General features: G+C 43.0%; 3 protein-coding genes across 3 annotated transcripts in view; 2 read left to right on the top strand and 1 right to left on the bottom strand.

Moving 5' to 3' along the window:
* Positions 1-16,105, top strand: part of LOC135335883 (adhesion G protein-coupled receptor E2-like) — a 43,242-nt gene extending 27,137 nt beyond the window's left edge. The window contains exons 30-33 of the mRNA XM_064531540.1: positions 15,035-15,142; positions 15,214-15,262; positions 15,341-15,553; positions 15,979-16,105. Coding sequence (XP_064387610.1) covers positions 15,035-15,142; positions 15,214-15,262; positions 15,341-15,553; positions 15,979-16,076 — 468 coding nt within the window. The 3' untranslated portion in view covers positions 16,077-16,105. The remainder of the gene's footprint in view (positions 1-15,034; positions 15,143-15,213; positions 15,263-15,340; positions 15,554-15,978) is intronic.
* LOC135336688 (piggyBac transposable element-derived protein 4-like) lies at positions 725-6,034 on the bottom strand. Its single transcript, XM_064532546.1, has 2 exons — positions 5,852-6,034; positions 725-2,679 (listed from the first exon to the last, which is right to left on the bottom strand). The coding sequence occupies exons 1-2, from the start codon at positions 5,988-5,990 to the stop codon at positions 1,112-1,114; spliced, it is 1,707 nt and encodes a 568-aa protein (XP_064388616.1). The 5' UTR covers positions 5,991-6,034; the 3' UTR covers positions 725-1,111.
* LOC135336067 (COP9 signalosome complex subunit 4-like) lies at positions 8,710-13,779 on the top strand. The gene is made up of 7 exons (XM_064531843.1): positions 8,710-8,876; positions 9,706-9,857; positions 9,903-10,006; positions 10,160-10,313; positions 11,171-11,308; positions 13,455-13,487; positions 13,666-13,779. Exons 2-6 carry the CDS (start codon positions 9,747-9,749, stop codon positions 13,476-13,478), a joined length of 531 nt encoding a protein of 176 aa, XP_064387913.1. The 5' UTR covers positions 8,710-8,876; positions 9,706-9,746; the 3' UTR covers positions 13,479-13,487; positions 13,666-13,779.
* Positions 16,106-16,328: the final 223 nt, after the last annotated feature.

Below are 16,328 nucleotides of genomic sequence, written 5' to 3'. Positions count from 1 at the left end.
ATAGCCCTTTCCTTGCCATTCGTGAAATCTGGAACAGGAGCGTCTTTAGGTCGATCAATTAGTGTGGATCCGGCCTCACCACGCCTCCAAGTCATTCTATTAGTCTAGATCCGGCTAGCAATTCTAGCTGGGACTCCCAGTTCTAGCTCCTTTTGTTTAGCGTGTCAGAGACTGGGAGAAGATGATTGGCACTCCCTGGCTCCTTTGGATGTACAGCTGTCCAGATCCCTAGAACATACCCTCCATTCTGACGAGTTATCAGTGCATAGGGTGCTTACTAGATTCTTGCCAGCCAGTACAGTTCAAGCTACACACAGCACCGCTCAACTATTCTCTACCCCATTATCTAGCTAAATCTGGTCCAACTAGACAGCAGACACAGCTAGTTAATTCAGTAAAGCCAGGGGTAGCCCTACTTCTACGGTTGTTCAGTACCCACGGTAACAATTCCTCTGGGCTGGGCTAACTAGTTGAGCCACGCCTCCCAATTCTCAAGGCTAGGTACATGTCTCTGTCTAGCTGCTTCTTCAGCTTCTTGCTCAGTTTTGTGGCTTAGAGAAAGGCCAGCTACTCAGGGGGAAGAGTCCAGATGAAAGTCTGGCAGCCAGGTGACGTCCAAACGGTCAGTTATTCTTTCCACCAACTTTTTAATCTAGTCTAGTCCTGCTTGCACTGCTACTACTACTGCTGCCTACTGCTGCTACTCTTCCTAGCTAGTCAAAGGTTTCTTTTTTTTTTTTTTTTTTTTTTATAACTACATATGCACAAAGAGACATCAAAGCTTACATCAAAGGACACAGATTTTTAGCCTACTTGACTGATAAGGCGGTTACCTAGACTACAGTTTGTTTGTCAGGGAGGAGCTCACATACAACTTCATCTAATTCATCATAACGATTCCTTACCCATTGTTGTAATTTCTACAACAGATTGCCAAGGAAAGAGATAATTACAACAGAATTTACAACAGAGTGGGTTAGGGCCTCTCATATACAACTGAATTCTTTATCACAATTTTATTAATCATTGAAATAATACCCCTTTCCTCCCCTCTCCAAGGCCAATTTAGACCAGGAGAGTACCATCTAACAAAAATCAGTTACACAGCACATTAGCTAGCACATGTGTGTCCGATAACAGAGTGTCCTTTGCATATTCTTATGCGACAGTGGGGACATGCCATTGCAGTGTGTTGCTGCTCTCTGCTAGGGATCTTCTCCCGAACACACACTTGACAGCGCCCACGAGACACTCCGACACTATTTGCACTCACACGTGCGCCCTGTGATGGGGGGAAAACGATATTTAGACTGGCCAGACCTGAGGCACTGCTACGAGTACGTGGCACACCCAATAGACTATGAATTAGTTCCAATCGAAACCCTTTCAAAGGCATGGCCTTTGAACCCACCCTGACACAGTTGTGCCTGTATAGAATGTATGCATTATTCACACTAACGTCAAGGAATTGAAAGAAAATCCTGAACCAATACCGCCGACACTTTCTATCGTACCCATAGGTTTTCCTCATACGCCCTGTATTGTCAACTCCTCCCATGTACATGTTATATGCAGGGAGACAGGGGGGGACACTCTGAGAGCGTAGGGTACCGTCTTTGTGCATTCGCATTACAGTGTGGGGCATATGGTCAGGGAACACATTTGTTGCAAAGGACACAACTCTACGGTCGTTAAACATAGAGTAAGAAATATCACCAACAGTCATGGACGTATAGTCACCTTTGTCGAGTACCACATCCTTAAGACTTGCTGGGAAACCAGCAGCATTCTTCAAAATTGTGCCGACAGTAAACACATTTTGCTTAGCCAACTCTTCTATCAATGGACCGGACGTGTAAAAGTTGTCCATGTACACAACATGCTGATGACCATAAAAAGGAGTGAGTAAACGATGGACTACATTTTTCACAAGCCCTTTCACAGCTATCTTTTTCCCAGAGGAATCGGTGAGCTTACCACTGTATACATCAAACACACAGAGATACCCACAGCATGAACATGAGCAGCACCATACCTTGAACCCCAGTTTAACAGGCTTCTTGGGCATATGAATTTTCCCGCTTTTACGACCCTTGTACTTTATCATCATCTCATCAACGGAAAGCTCCTGACTGGGATTATACCTCATGAAGTAGTTGGCTTTAAGAGTCTCTAAAACAGTTTTTAGCTTGCTAGTTACCTTACGTGCATCAGTGATGGACGTATTGTCCTCACAGTGCAGATACCGCCATAAACTTTGGAACCTTTTGAGCGACATTACATTGCTCACACATTGTACACCTAAAAGGGGATCCTTGGACCAGTAGTCCGTAATTTCAGGGAGCCTATGAATGCCCATCTCTAGTACAATCCCCAAAAACACCCACAATTCGGCACTGTTTGTAGCTGACCAACCCTTAGCACCACACTGCCTAGCGTACAGGTTGGTCTGTTCGGCTATGTACTCACACAAACTATCGGGCCAAAGTAACTTAACAAAATCTAGGCATGGAGTTACAGACGGATCAAGTTGATCGACAGGACCGACCACACCGCCAAAGACGGGGTATCTTCCTGTGGACTTAGCTTTTTGGAGTCCATTGTCCCTCGCCAGCTTCCTCCGTTTGGGAGTCGGAGCCATGCCATCGACCATTTCGTCATCATCCTCCACTGCAGCATCTGCACGGAAACAAAGCATGAATATCATTAGAGTACCACAAGAGTGCTCGCCAGTGCAGGTGGGGGACAGGCTATGAATGTCATTATGTGGGCGTACCACACGCTAGTGGTGCTATGAATATCATTAACTACTGGGGGGGGTTAGGGCGCATAGGTACAGTACAGCAGAGGAAAAGGCTCGTCCACATCAAAGGCTCGTGGGAGGATCCCAACAAACCACAACAACCATGAATGTCATTATGTGGGCGTACCGCACGCTAGTGGTGCTATGAATATCATTAACTACTGGGGGGGGGGGGTTTAGGGCACATAGGTACAGTACAGCAGAGGAAAAGGCTCGTCCACATCAAAGGCTCGTGGGAGGAGCCCAACAAACCACAACAACCATGAATGTCATTATGTGGGCGTACCACACGCTAGTGGTGCTATGAATATCATTAACTACTGGGGGGGGGGGGGGTTAGGGCACATAGGTACAGTACAGCAGAGGAAAAGGCTCGTCCACATCAAAGGCTCGTGGGAGGAGCCCAACAAACCACAACAACCATGAATGTCATTACGTGGGCGTACCGCACGCTAGTGGTGCTATGAATATCATTAACTACTGGGGGGGAGGGGGTTAGGGCACATAGGTACAGTACAGCAGAGGAAAAGGCTCGTCCCCATCAAAGGCTCGTGGGAGGAGCCCAACAAACCACAACAACCATGAATGTCATTACGTGGGCGTACCACACGCTAGTGGTGCTATGAATATCATTAACTACTGGGGGGGGGGGGGGGGGGGGGTTAGGGCACATAGGTACAGTACAGCAGAGGAAAAGGCTCGTCCACATCAAAGGCTCGTGGGAGGAGCCTAACAAACCACAACAACCATGAATGTCATTACGTGGGCGTACCACACGCTAGTGGTGCTATGAATATCATTAACTACTGGGGGGGGGGGGGGGTTAGGGCACATAGGTACAGTACAGCAGAGGAAAAGGCTCGTCCACATCAAAGGCTCGTGGGAGGAGCCTAACAAACCACAACAACCATGAATGTCATTACGTGGGCGTACCACACGCTAGTGGTGCTATGAATATCATTAACTACTGGGGGGGGGGGGGGGGGGGGTTAGGGCACATAGGTACAGTACAGCAGAGGAAAAGGCTCGTCCACATCAAAGGCTCGTGGGAGGAGCCCAACAAACCACAACAACCATGAATGTCATTACGTGGGCGTACCACACGCTAGTGGTGCTATGAATATCATTAACTACTGGGGGGGGTTAGGGCACATAGGTACAGTACAGCAGAGGAAAAGGCTCGTCCCCATCAAAGGCTCGTGGGAGGAGCCCAACAAACCACAACAACCATGAATGTCATTATGTGGGCGTACCACACGCTAGTGGTGCTATGAATATCATTAACTACTGGGGGGGGGGGGTTAGGGCACATAGGTACAGTACAGCAGAGGAAAAGGCTCGTCCACATCAAAGGCTCGTGGGAGGAGCCCAACAAACCACAACAACCATGAATGTCATTACGTGGGCGTACCGCACGCTAGTGGTGCTATGAATATCATTAACTAATGGGGGGGGTTAGGGCACATAGGTACAGTACAGCAGAGGAAAAGGCTCGTCCCCATCAAAGGCTCGTGGGAGGAGCCCAACAAACCACAACAACCATGAATGTCATTACGTGGGCGTACCGCACGCTAGTGGTGCTATGAATATCATTAACTACTGGGGGGGAGGGGGTTAGGGCACATAGGTACAGTACAGCAGAGGAAAAGGCTCGTCCCCATCAAAGGCTCGTGGGAGGAGCCCAACAAACCACAACAACCATGAATGTCATTACGTGGGCGTACCACACGCTAGTGGTGCTATGAATATCATTAACTACTGGGGGGGGGGGGTTAGGGCACATAGGTACAGTACAGCAGAGGAAAAGGCTCGTCCACATCAAAGGCTCGTGGGAGGAGCCTAACAAACCACAACAACCATGAATGTCATTACGTGGGCGTACCACACGCTAGTGGTGCTATGAATATCATTAACTACTGGGGGGGGGGGGGGGGGTTAGGGCACATAGGTACAGTACAGCAGAGGAAAAGGCTCGTCCACATCAAAGGCTCGTGGGAGGAGCCTAACAAACCACAACAACCATGAATGTCATTACGTGGGCGTACCACACGCTAGTGGTGCTATGAATATCATTAACTACTGGGGGGGGGGGGGGGGGTTAGGGCACATAGGTACAGTACAGCAGAGGAAAAGGCTCGTCCACATCAAAGGCTCGTGGGAGGAGCCCAACAAACCACAACAACCATGAATGTCATTACGTGGGTGTACCACACGCTAGTGGTGCTATGAATATCATTAACTACTGGGGGGGGGGGGGGGTTAGGGCACATAGGTACAGTACAGCAGAGGAAAAGGCTCGTGGGAGGAGCCCAACAAACCACAACAACCATGAATGTCATTACGTGGGCGTACCGCACGAGTGTGGTGCTATGAATATAATTAACTACTGGGGGGGGGGGTTAGGGCACACAGGTACAGTACAGCAGAGGAAAAGGCTCGTGGAAAAGGCTCGTCCCCATCAAAGGCTCGTGGGAGGAGCCCAACAAACCACAACAACCATGAATGTCATTATGTGGGCGTACCACACGCTAGTGGTGCTATGAATATCATTAACTACTGGGGGGGGGGGGTTAGGGCACATAGGTACAGTACAGCAGAGGAAAAGGCTCGTCCACATCAAAGGCTCGTGGGAGGAGCCCAACAAACCACAACAACCATGAATGTCATTATGTGGGCGTACCGCACGCTAGTGGTGCTATGAATATAATTAACTACTGGGGGGGGTTAGGGCACATAGGTACAGTACAGCAGAGGAAAAGGCTCGTCCACATCAAAGGCTCGTGGGAGGAGCCCAACAAACCACAACAACCATGAATATCAATATGTGGGCGTAATGCACGCGTGTGGTGCTATGAATATCATTAACAACTGGGGGTTAGGGTACAGTACAGTACTGCAGTCAAGGCGACGCCAAAAAGAGGCTCACACAATGTAGGAGGAGCCACAAAAGGCATGCACATGACGCCTCCGCCAAAAAGAGGCCACATATCGTTAGGGCATCACAATGCTGCCTCCCCAACCACTATTTAATGGTGCAATGACACAAACCTGAATCACTCTCCAGATCTGTCTCAAAATCGTCATCACTGGGCTCGTCATGGTCATAACAGACTTCCTGGTCCTCCTCAAGCTCTCTGACAGTGTGCTCAAGCTCGCTGACAGTGTCAAGGAGTCCAATCAGCTCCATTTGGATTCAAAAGTTTTGAAAAATAAGGCATTCTCCAGCACAAATTCAGCTTTTTGAGCCCCCAGGGAATCGTCCTTATTTGGTCTATCAAGAAGATGTCTCTAAAACAAATCAAGGAGGCCTGGCCGACAGAAAGAAGAAGCCAAAAGAGGTAGTTCAATATGCAAACAAAGACAGCCCACATAGGTGTGTTGTAAGATTGTTCAAGTTGTATAATTCCAAATGTCCTGAGAAGAGGCCTAATAATGCGTTTTACCTGACCCCTTTGCGCTCACCCAAAGGAAATGTATGGTATTCTGTCACTCCCCTCGGGCATGATCTTCTCTCTAAAGTTGTTCCTATTTTGATGCAAGATGCGGGATTTAGTGGTCATTACACTAACCATTCTCTGCGAGCTTCTTTGGCAACAAGATTGTTTGATGCACAAATTGACGAACAACTCATCATGAGTAGGACTGGCCATTCAAGCACAGACGGGGTCAGAGCATACAAAAGGGCTTCCAACAAGCTGAAGGAAATAACATCTGATGTTCTTAACACGAAGTCTGTGCCAAAACGAAAATGCCTTGATGATGTGCGATCTTTTGCTGAGCCTGCTGAACCTGTTCAGAAAAGCAAAGAAACCAAAACTGCTCAGAAGACCATGCTGCCTACTATTTCTATTTCTGGTGGAACTAATAATTATAACAATCAATTTGTCTTCTAATTAATTTTGTGCTGATTGTAATCTGTCTGATTTTAATTATATTCATGCATCTGTGGTTTTAGTTAGAAACCTGTGGGTACTAGTTAGAGCCCTGCTAGCAGGTCACTAACTCAGATAGTGACCTGCTAGCAGGTTTCTTAGTTGGATAGACACCTCATTAGCAGTGGCCACTTCAAAGCTTGAATATGCAAATTTTTTCTAAATACCATTATAGACACCGCGAACTATAACTATTTCCCCCATTACCTTCACCCTCTCCCCAATATGCTAACTATTATAGCCATACCTACTAACCTAACTCCTAACCAAACTACCTAACCTAAACTATACCTAACCATGATGCTAGCCATTACCCTAACTCTATACTAACCTAACCCTTACCCTAACCCTATACCCTAACCCTAGTTACCTAACCATCCCCCTAACCCTAACCCTAACCTACATACATACCTAACCCTCCCCTAACCCTATAACACGTGCTAACCCTTACCCCCTACCTCTTACCTAACATCCTAACCCTAACCCTCCTAACCATCCCCCTAATTACCCTTACTTAACATCCCCCTAACCCCCTAACCATCCCCCTTAACCTTTACTTAACAACCCCCTAACACTTACTTAACATCCCCCTAACACATGCTAACCCTACCCAACTATCCCCTAACCGTTATCTATAACCAACCCCCATAATACATCCTCTTACCCATATAAGCCTAACCCTAACCCTAACACTTACCTATAATTATACCTATAATTATACCATCCCCGTAACACATGCTAACCCTTATATACCTATATACCTAACCTATACCCTTTACCTATATACCCCTTACCTAACCACCGGCCCCCCTAACACTAACTCTGTATAATTATACTCACCTTAGTCGCATTATAAAGTTACAGCATGATAATTGGTTATTGTGACTGTATAATATTTTTACGCATGCATGCATGTACATAGGTTACTGTTCTTTGGATGGCATTGAGAAGATCTGCCGGCCAATGTGTGCACTGCCAAAGACTAAAGCTAAAGCTGGACAGGTATCGTGAGACTCGAGTATTAAATATTACCCAGTGTTGTCCTGAAACACCAGTGCTTGGAGGAAAGAGTAAAATACCGTCAAAATTTAGCCCAGCACATTGCGAGGAGTCCACTTCTCTTGTTCCAAGTTTGATGGATCACCAGTATGTACGGCGAAAACATGCTGAAGAAGCACCTCTTCCTGACAATGATGATGACACTGTTCTGGTGGGTTGTAAGAAAGCTGGAAATATTAATCGTTTTTATGACCGAACTGCCGGACTTTTCGCTGTTGTAAGACCATATGGAGTCATTGTCAACTTTACCGAAATGTTTACATGCGAATCGGCCACTCAAGCTTACATTTTCCTATACACTACGTTTGGTAGGAACGTACACGATCTTGAAAGATTGAGGTATTTAGGGTATGACAGGGCGTGTGGTTTTCATCCATTTTTGAAGAATTTGGAAGCCAAAGGATCGTTGGGAGCCAAAATACTTCTGAACAAAGTCAGGTTTTTGGTTGATTTGTTCCATTGTAACAAGCACACTGAGCTGTGTTGTATGCCTCCTGAGAATCCCCTGTTTCAATACCATCCTCATCTTTCTGCTTTCAGCAAAATCCACGGAGTAAATACTGAATGTGCTGAACAATTAAGCTTTTAAGTGGCTCGGTCGGTTTAAATTCGACACGAGGAAAATGACTAGGCACAGATACTGTTTTTTTCTCTGGCAGATGATTAACTTGCACAATAATTATTCTTCTCAATAACAATAGGAAAAAAATCAAGATCAAGGAGGAAAAAATCCTTTAGAGTTGCCATTCCCCCACTGCACTATAACAGAGTATTCTAAGTACTAAGCAACCAGCAGCCCCTCCCCTTCTGGTCACGCTCACATTGCGCATGCTCTTTTTCGTTCTAATTACTAGTATCTATGACCTCACACACAAGCTGACCACGCCCTATAATCCAAGACCAAAGTTCAAAGTTCATTTAAAATATAAAAAATGGCGTCTATTGCACAGTCCAAGCTGAAGAACGTCAAGTCTACTGCCAAGAATGTAGTTGAAAAGTACAGAGAGGTATTTTCTTCCTTATTAGATGAGTGCAAGGAAGGGAATGACCTGAGGGCAGCTTGGAGGTCTTCGTCAATGCTGGTAGACCATTGGGACTAGCTACATGTAGCTGAGAGTTAGACTTGCTGGCCACTCCCATCATCACTATCTTGAGGATTGGGACTGGTCAACTGCCAATCTGCGAGTTGTTCTTGTGGAATTTTAATTAGTTGTATGACATCATCTTGTGGTTTGTGCGGTTGACTAAAGTTGTGTAACTATCAAGTGAATGTGGGTTATGTCCCGTGGTTTATCTAATACAACATAAGACCCAGCCCAACTACAACGAATTACGTGGGCGAAATATGTCACATGACATTGCTTCTGCACTGTGATTGGTCATTACCGAAATCGGTAATGAGAACAACTCGCAGATTGGCAGTTGACCAGTCCCAATCCTCAAGATAGTGATGATGGGAGTGGCCAGCGAGTCTAGCTGAGAGTATAGCTACCCCGGTAGCATGCATGAATTAATGCTAGTCTGGTCAACTGTCCTTTCCACAGTATGCATAGACAACTCAGCTGCATTTGCTCAAGCACGATTTTATGCAGTAGGAAATGTGTGTTGACTGCGTGAGTACTGTACATTAATTTTAGTGCCGACTCGGTAAAGTCCAAACTTCTATGGTACTTGTAAAAAGGCGTGTTTGTATTGTCAAGTATTGTTTCGGCCTATAATTATTATTATGAGCATGCATTTGATGCATAGCTAGCTACAATGTAGGTGCAGCTGTACATGTCAATAAAGATGCCATGAACGTAATTTGGGGGTTTTTCTGGATGCCACTCGTATCTTGTATTAATTAAATGCTCCCACATGGGTTAAGCAATACCGCTTGTAAAGATGTGTTAATTTTGTTTTGGTATACAGCACTGGACGAGAGTTTGGGAATTGTGTCATCTAAGGCAGTCATGACATTTTTCTGTGAGAAGATCCCTGAGCTAGAGAAAAGTGTGGCTAAACCCATGTGCCTGTTCACTCTCTCCAAAATGCAATCCAGAAGTGTCTCCTTTGAGGAACAGGTAACTTAACAATTTTTTAATCGTTATTATCAATTATTTTGCCAGGCCACTCAAGTAAGACTGTCACTGTCAAAGATTTTAGAAGCTGAGCAGAATTGGACGGAAAGTGCTGAACTGCTGTGTGCAATTCCTATGGACTCCGGGCAAAAGTTAGTATCAGTCAATTCTTTACCACTAGAGGTTGTATATACATGTAGCCTTGTTTAGTGGCTTATTTCATATACTGCTAACGTTATAATTATACTATGTACACACGTAGTAGTCGCACATGTAAATTAAATGTGATTACCTTTACCACATAGAATATACCCTTCGGACTTCAAGATGGAAGTGTACCTAAGGATAGCTCAGCTGTATTTGGAAGAGCAGAATCACGTAGCTGCTGAGGCTTACATCAACAGAGCAGCTTTGCTGCAGTCAGAGGTGGACAGAAACGACCTGCACATTATTTACAAGGTACGGTTTATGAAGTTCTGGAGTACGTTAGCTTATAAGAACATAACAATCTGAGTCGCCATCACTTGAACACTTACAAGAAACCTGGTAGAATGAAAGCACCGCGGGTGCTGATGCCTCGGTGGAGGTTTCAAAGCTACACAACATAATAACATAAAGCCACTAGCTATTATAGTAATAGCTTTTATACACACATAATTATCATGATGAACAATTTTATAAATTTTGCTGCATGTAGAGTCACACAGAAACTCAATGAGTGGGTAATGATATACCATGATTGTTGTTAAAAACGATCGATATCAAAGTCTAAAAAATAAATGGCTGCATATCAGCAGAGCCTTGCAGCTCTCTTTTCACTCTTGCAGCTACCAATAGCTAGCGTTCTAGTGCAGAGCTAACTACTAAGTAGAGTAGCAACACTCAATCCATGGACAAGTTTTGCTACGCACTCTTCTGAAAAGGCTGCAATGTGGCATTCCAAGCAAAAGTAGGCATAACTCGAGAACGAAGTATTATTTTTCAAATCCACAATTAAAATCCAAGAAAACGTTACTAGAAGCCTATAGAAACTTTTACTTACAGTTCAGTGATCTTTGAGCAACTATAATAGCAGTCTACACACACACACACACACACACAAACACACTACCGTATACCTCGCTTGCGCATGCGCACCGAGGCATAATGATGTATCAATCAGGCATGTATAATCATAGTACATGTACATTTGTGCAGTCCATAGTTATAGTTTTACACATCTAATTGTCTACCTGAGGAACAGGACAATTTATCATGCTCTCAATAATTATACTAATTGCCTACTAATTGCTGTAATTTTTACCGTGCAAGAATAGCCGATTTCAGACGTACATGTAAGTTCAACGATGCTGCTCGGCGCTACATCCATTTGTCTTATGAGCCTGCCATTCACCCCAGTGAGAGGCTGCAGTCACTGCGCTGTGCCTCTGTATGTGCCATACTCTCCCAAGCAGGTTAGTGCACTATATGTTACATGGCAGGGATTACCAATTGGTGAATGTGTATCGACCCATGTATACAATTTATGTACACGTAATATGCTCTATTTTTGAAATTTAATAAGGGTGGTGGAATGTACATGTACAGTACGTTAGACAGTTATTACCCGAGGCGCGCGTGGGCGGCCACGGGTATAGTAGTCCGTTGGTCTGTTTGTTTGTAATGTGTGAATCTACTCACCTGCATGCCATGGCACTGCGTTTACAGCATGGATAGCCTTCATACAACAAGTTATTAATTTTAATAGTGGCAGAATTTCATGTTAAACCTTCGTTGTCAAATAAAAACGAGCAAAAGCTAAGAAGCTTGTGACTGGGTCTGCTTACCTGGATGCTCTAGCACTGCGTTTACAGCATGGGTAGCCTCCACACAACAAGTCAGTACTTCTAATAGTGGCAGCTTTCGGTGTTAAAGCTTCGTTGTCTAATAAAAGCGAGCAAAATGTAGCTTGAACAGAACTTGCACATGCGTTACTTATAACTGAAGTGATCCTGTACCAGGTCCAGAAACAATGGAACAGGGTCACTAAAGTAGAAAGCTGTATATACCAGGAACAATATTGGAACAGGGTCACTAAAGCAGAAAGCTTGCTTTAGCTGACTGGGATCCATGCAGGACCTGGAGCCATACTTCTCTGAGACTCCATGCTTCTTTGCTGTGATCCTAATCCACAGTGCATATATTTATAGTACTACTACCTGTTCTCAAATGTTTCAGCATGCCTCCAGTCTGGTTTAGTTTTATTGCTCCTGAGTTGCTGTGCAAGTCATGCATGATGATGATAACAACATCACTATATGCACTGCATTATATTATCAGTCTTCTGGTTTCTTTATAATCATGTCACCAGCCGAGGGTTTGCACTTTAGTGCTCTAGTTTTGTCAGAGGGGCGTTTTGTGGTTAGTGCATTATGACTTTGTGGTTATTATGCTACACATATAGCAACTGGATTACTGCACTGTAATTTTGTCTCGAGGCGTAGCCGCACAAGGTGTATATTTCAGCTGTAACATACTGCTCAACGATTGCAATGCGATAAAAACTAACAGCTTCTGTATAGGCTTCTAGCCATGTTCTCTTGGATTTTGATTGGACTAGAAGTTTCTTTTTTGAGTTGAGTTATCTTTAATTTTACTCAGCAGTTTTATCAGAATCGTGCATAGCATCATCTGTTAGCACAACGTTTTTAATACTTGTGCGCTAGCTACTATTTTGTTACATGTAGCTACTGTATAAGAGTCAGAAATCGTTGCAAAGATGTGCTGCCTGACAGCCTTTGTGAACTCTGGCTTCTTTGCAGATCCACTCCTTTTTTGTTTGTTGACAGGAAATGCGTAGTATTTTTATCATCATACGTCTGCATGTTTGGTTCTATCCTTGAAGATCATCTCAGGCCATTGTGGGATTTTATGTACAATGAACAGAGTATCGAATTGGGTGTACGTCTTCAGGACCAGTAATTGCACATTTTCAAGAGCTCTACATGTATAACTGCATGGGCTTGTTTTAGAAGTGCTACTACAATGACAATTTACGATGTACATATTAGTGACCCAGTGCGTTATCAGCTTGTAGTCAACAAAACTGTGAGTTCTGAAGTGTTTACCGTAGTCGTTCTAATTATAGAACCGCCCTAATGCAAGCACCAACTGTCGTAATTAGAATGCACATGGACTGTGTTCTCCCAATTGCCTCAAAAAATTTGCAGTAAACATGCGGAAGGATTGCACGCCATAATTATTATTATTATTATTGCGTATAATTATACTTCGCTTATACTAGCTACATTACCGTATATACATGTAGCGAGTATAATTATTTCGAGGGTACATGTATAAATGTTTGTGGTACGTTTTTGCATGTACCGCAAACATTTATACCCACGAATTTACTATATTTTTATGTAAAACTTTACGAACCTCAATTGCATGCACGTACAACTAACAGTGTGAGGTTTTTGGTATGAATCAGATACAATTTATAATAGTCTCACTGGGCACACGAATGTCAGTACTAGATATCTATCCGCTTAGCTTACGAGCTTTCCCATTAGTACATAATTGTATAATTATCATAATTCTTTTTGTTATTATCCGTAGGACAACAATACTCAGCTGGATTAACTTAACATCGTGAGTAACTTTCCATGGCGACGTTGACGGTTATCTGAAACTACTTATAATAATAAATAGAGTGCAAGTCTAATATTCAACTATTGCACCAAAAAAATTATGCATTTCTTGCTAGAGTATACAGATCAAGTTTATCTTTAGCATGTTTACCTTGAATGATTTGTTGATCGACACACAGGCATGCCTGGTCCAATGAAAGTTGTACAAGGAATGATGAGCTGAGCAATGACACTGTGTCTGTTTGAGTGCACTCATCTTACACACTTCGCCATTCTTCTGAGCCCCGGAACAAATGTAAGAATTAATGCACATGCATATAGACAATAATCTTATGACTTGCATTCATTCGTTGTAGACAACCCCAGAAATTAAACGTCAACTTTAAATTGTTAGTTATGTCAGTGTGTCCATTTCTCTCGTCTGTCTTGTGTTGGCTATCCTGGCCCTCACAATAGTCAATTAAGCTGTAAATACGTGTACATGCATGCATATAATTACATGCATGTACATGTATGCACATTGTATGATTATATACTATATGTACTATGCATGTATGCACATAAATGCATGCTTATCTCATGCTGCCCATGACAACAGGTCGCTATGGGGAATGCGTAATTTTATCCACGTCAACTTGTGTGGATGCTTGTTTATTGCGCAACTGCTGTTTGTCACCACAGTGGACAAGACAGACAATGTTGTAAGTCTCTTATGAGACAATTTATAAACAAACCATTAACTTTCTCCTTCCTCTAGGTGTTTTGTCAGTCAATTGCTGTTGTTTTGCACTATGCCTTCCTGGTTACATTCATGTGGATGCTCATGGAAGGGGTTGTTTTGTATGTTGTTCTTGTGCAAGTGTTCGTCAAAAGGCCAAAACTGTACATGGCATTCTTTGCTTTAGTGAGCTATGGTGAGTATTATACACAACTTGCAGTGCATGTACAGGTATAGCAGTATAGGGAGTTGTTAAGAAGTAGCACAGCTATAGTCAGTTGATACCTTAATTCACAGTTGCAGTTTATGAGGTACAAGTCATGTATGGAAAGTAATGTCTTTCATGCATGTACATGTAGGTTTGCCTCTGCTCTACCTGTGCTTAACTGTTCCACTGGGCTTTGCCCTGAGAGGTTCAGATGGAGAACCCCACTATGGAAGCAGTGATGCGTACGTTTATATCTATATAGACTGTAATTATATCTCGTCTTTGTTGTACGTATGTATATCATCGTAATCTTGCAAGCAACTGCAATACATGTGTATATACTGTAGGTGTTGGCTTCGTTATGATACTGGGTTTGTTTGGGCATTCATTGCATCAGTCATACTGATTATATTGGTGAGTTCATTTGCCTTTAAGTCAGCCAGCACTAGTTAGAAATTCTTGTCACTCTTGTAGATCAACATAGGATTCTCCATTTATTTAGGGCTTCATAATATTCATCTTATTTGTTCCATTGTCGAAACAGGTTCGTTAATAGTACAGCATTGAATGTAATTATAGTGTGAAGTTGAAATTGACTGGCATGGTTATGGATTTTTTGCAGGTTAGAGAAGGCTACAAGAAGTGGTGGTGGAGGGGCAAATTGTCAGAATCAGAGTTTCTTAGCGAACACTTCTCATCTTCTGATTTAGATCACAAATCTAGCATTTTGGTAAGTTTATGATGAAACCAACTGTAAGTATTATAATTATTTACTTTATATAAATCATTCAAATTTTGCAGGAGCGGTTGAGCTCGTTCAAAACATCAACATTACGAGGTTCGAAGTCAGGTACATACCGAAGCAGTCATGCAGATGATTACGCGTCCTGATACATTTTTGAGTTGCTGTCAATTAATGCAATCACAGATATCAAGCTACCAGAGACTAGTGACAATACACCATCACAGTCACCACCACCTTATGAAGAGTATGTAGTACAATCTCAGAAAGTAGTGAATGTTGGCAATGGTTCAACACCACACGTTGAGAAAGGAGAGCACATTGACGGCATGTCAGTGTCAGCTCTTCAAAATGGGAGCTCAGAACATGTCAAAGTAGACCTTAGCAATGGCATTGAAAGTAAGTTTATCAGTTAGAAAATTATTGTACAGTGGAACCTCTGTTAACAACCACCTCCGAATAAAGGCTAAGGGATAGCTATCAGAATGCTATCAAGGGGTTCCAAGCATTCCGAACTTTTTATCTACTTAATTCCTTCAACCCACTTCCGTTCGTTATGACATTGTTTTACTGAGCATAATCAAGGCGTATACGCCTTTGGCATAATAATTATACGATGTTATCCAAATTAGCTCCCAGATACCGGGGTGAGATTAACACATGCAATCGTTAATAATTATTACCAGGCCCACTCTCAGAAGAATTGCAGGCTAGCCTATAATTAGATTCGTCTTAATTGTGGAATGGGTATAATTCCCTGCTTGACGGACCCTGGGTGCATGTTTGTTTGCATGCATGTGGTGATAATAATATTATTTTACTAGATGTTGAAAGGAAATCGATGTTTGAAGAGCAGAGAATCAAGTTTACTGACAGTGTGCCTGATGTTCGAGAGTACCAAATCGAGGGGACAAGTTTGTAAAATCACTGTTGCTGTTTATACACTGTATCATTGTGTGTATACGTGTTTGTGTTGAACAAACCTTAAGTATATACATGTAGCTATAATTATCATACACTATAACATCTTAATTGTTGTTGCCGCTGTTTCACCATCACAATATTCATATCATTTTTACGAGTATTAATAAATTATTATACTTCCTATAGCTAAACCGATTATTGATGTGTCGTTACTGATGTTAAAACCTATAATTATTATTATAGCAAGATA

The sequence above is a fragment of the Halichondria panicea genome, chromosome 5 (assembly GCF_963675165.1).
Source record: "Halichondria panicea chromosome 5, odHalPani1.1, whole genome shotgun sequence".
Classification (NCBI taxonomy): domain Eukaryota; kingdom Metazoa; phylum Porifera; class Demospongiae; order Suberitida; family Halichondriidae; genus Halichondria; species Halichondria panicea.
Note: the sequence above shows the minus strand (reverse complement) of the source record. Positions and strands in the feature narration are given on the sequence as shown.

Excerpts from the sequence above, each read along its gene's own strand:
- LOC135336067 (XM_064531843.1), top strand. The coding sequence starts at position 9,747 with ATGACATTTTTCTGTGAGAAGATCCCTGAGCTAGAGAAAAGTGTGGCT. Across the intron at positions 10,314-11,170 it reads ACCTGCACATTATTTACAAG|CCGATTTCAGACGTACATGT; the intron begins GTACGGTTTATG and ends GTGCAAGAATAG. Across the intron at positions 11,309-13,454 it reads TGCCATACTCTCCCAAGCAG|GACAACAATACTCAGCTGGA; the intron begins GTTAGTGCACTA and ends TATTATCCGTAG.
- LOC135336688 (XM_064532546.1), bottom strand. The coding sequence starts at position 5,990 with ATGGAGCTGATTGGACTCCTTGACACTGTCAGCGAGCTTGAGCACACT. Across the intron at positions 2,680-5,851 it reads AGATCTGGAGAGTGATTCAG|ATGCTGCAGTGGAGGATGAT; the intron begins GTTTGTGTCATT and ends GTTTCCGTGCAG.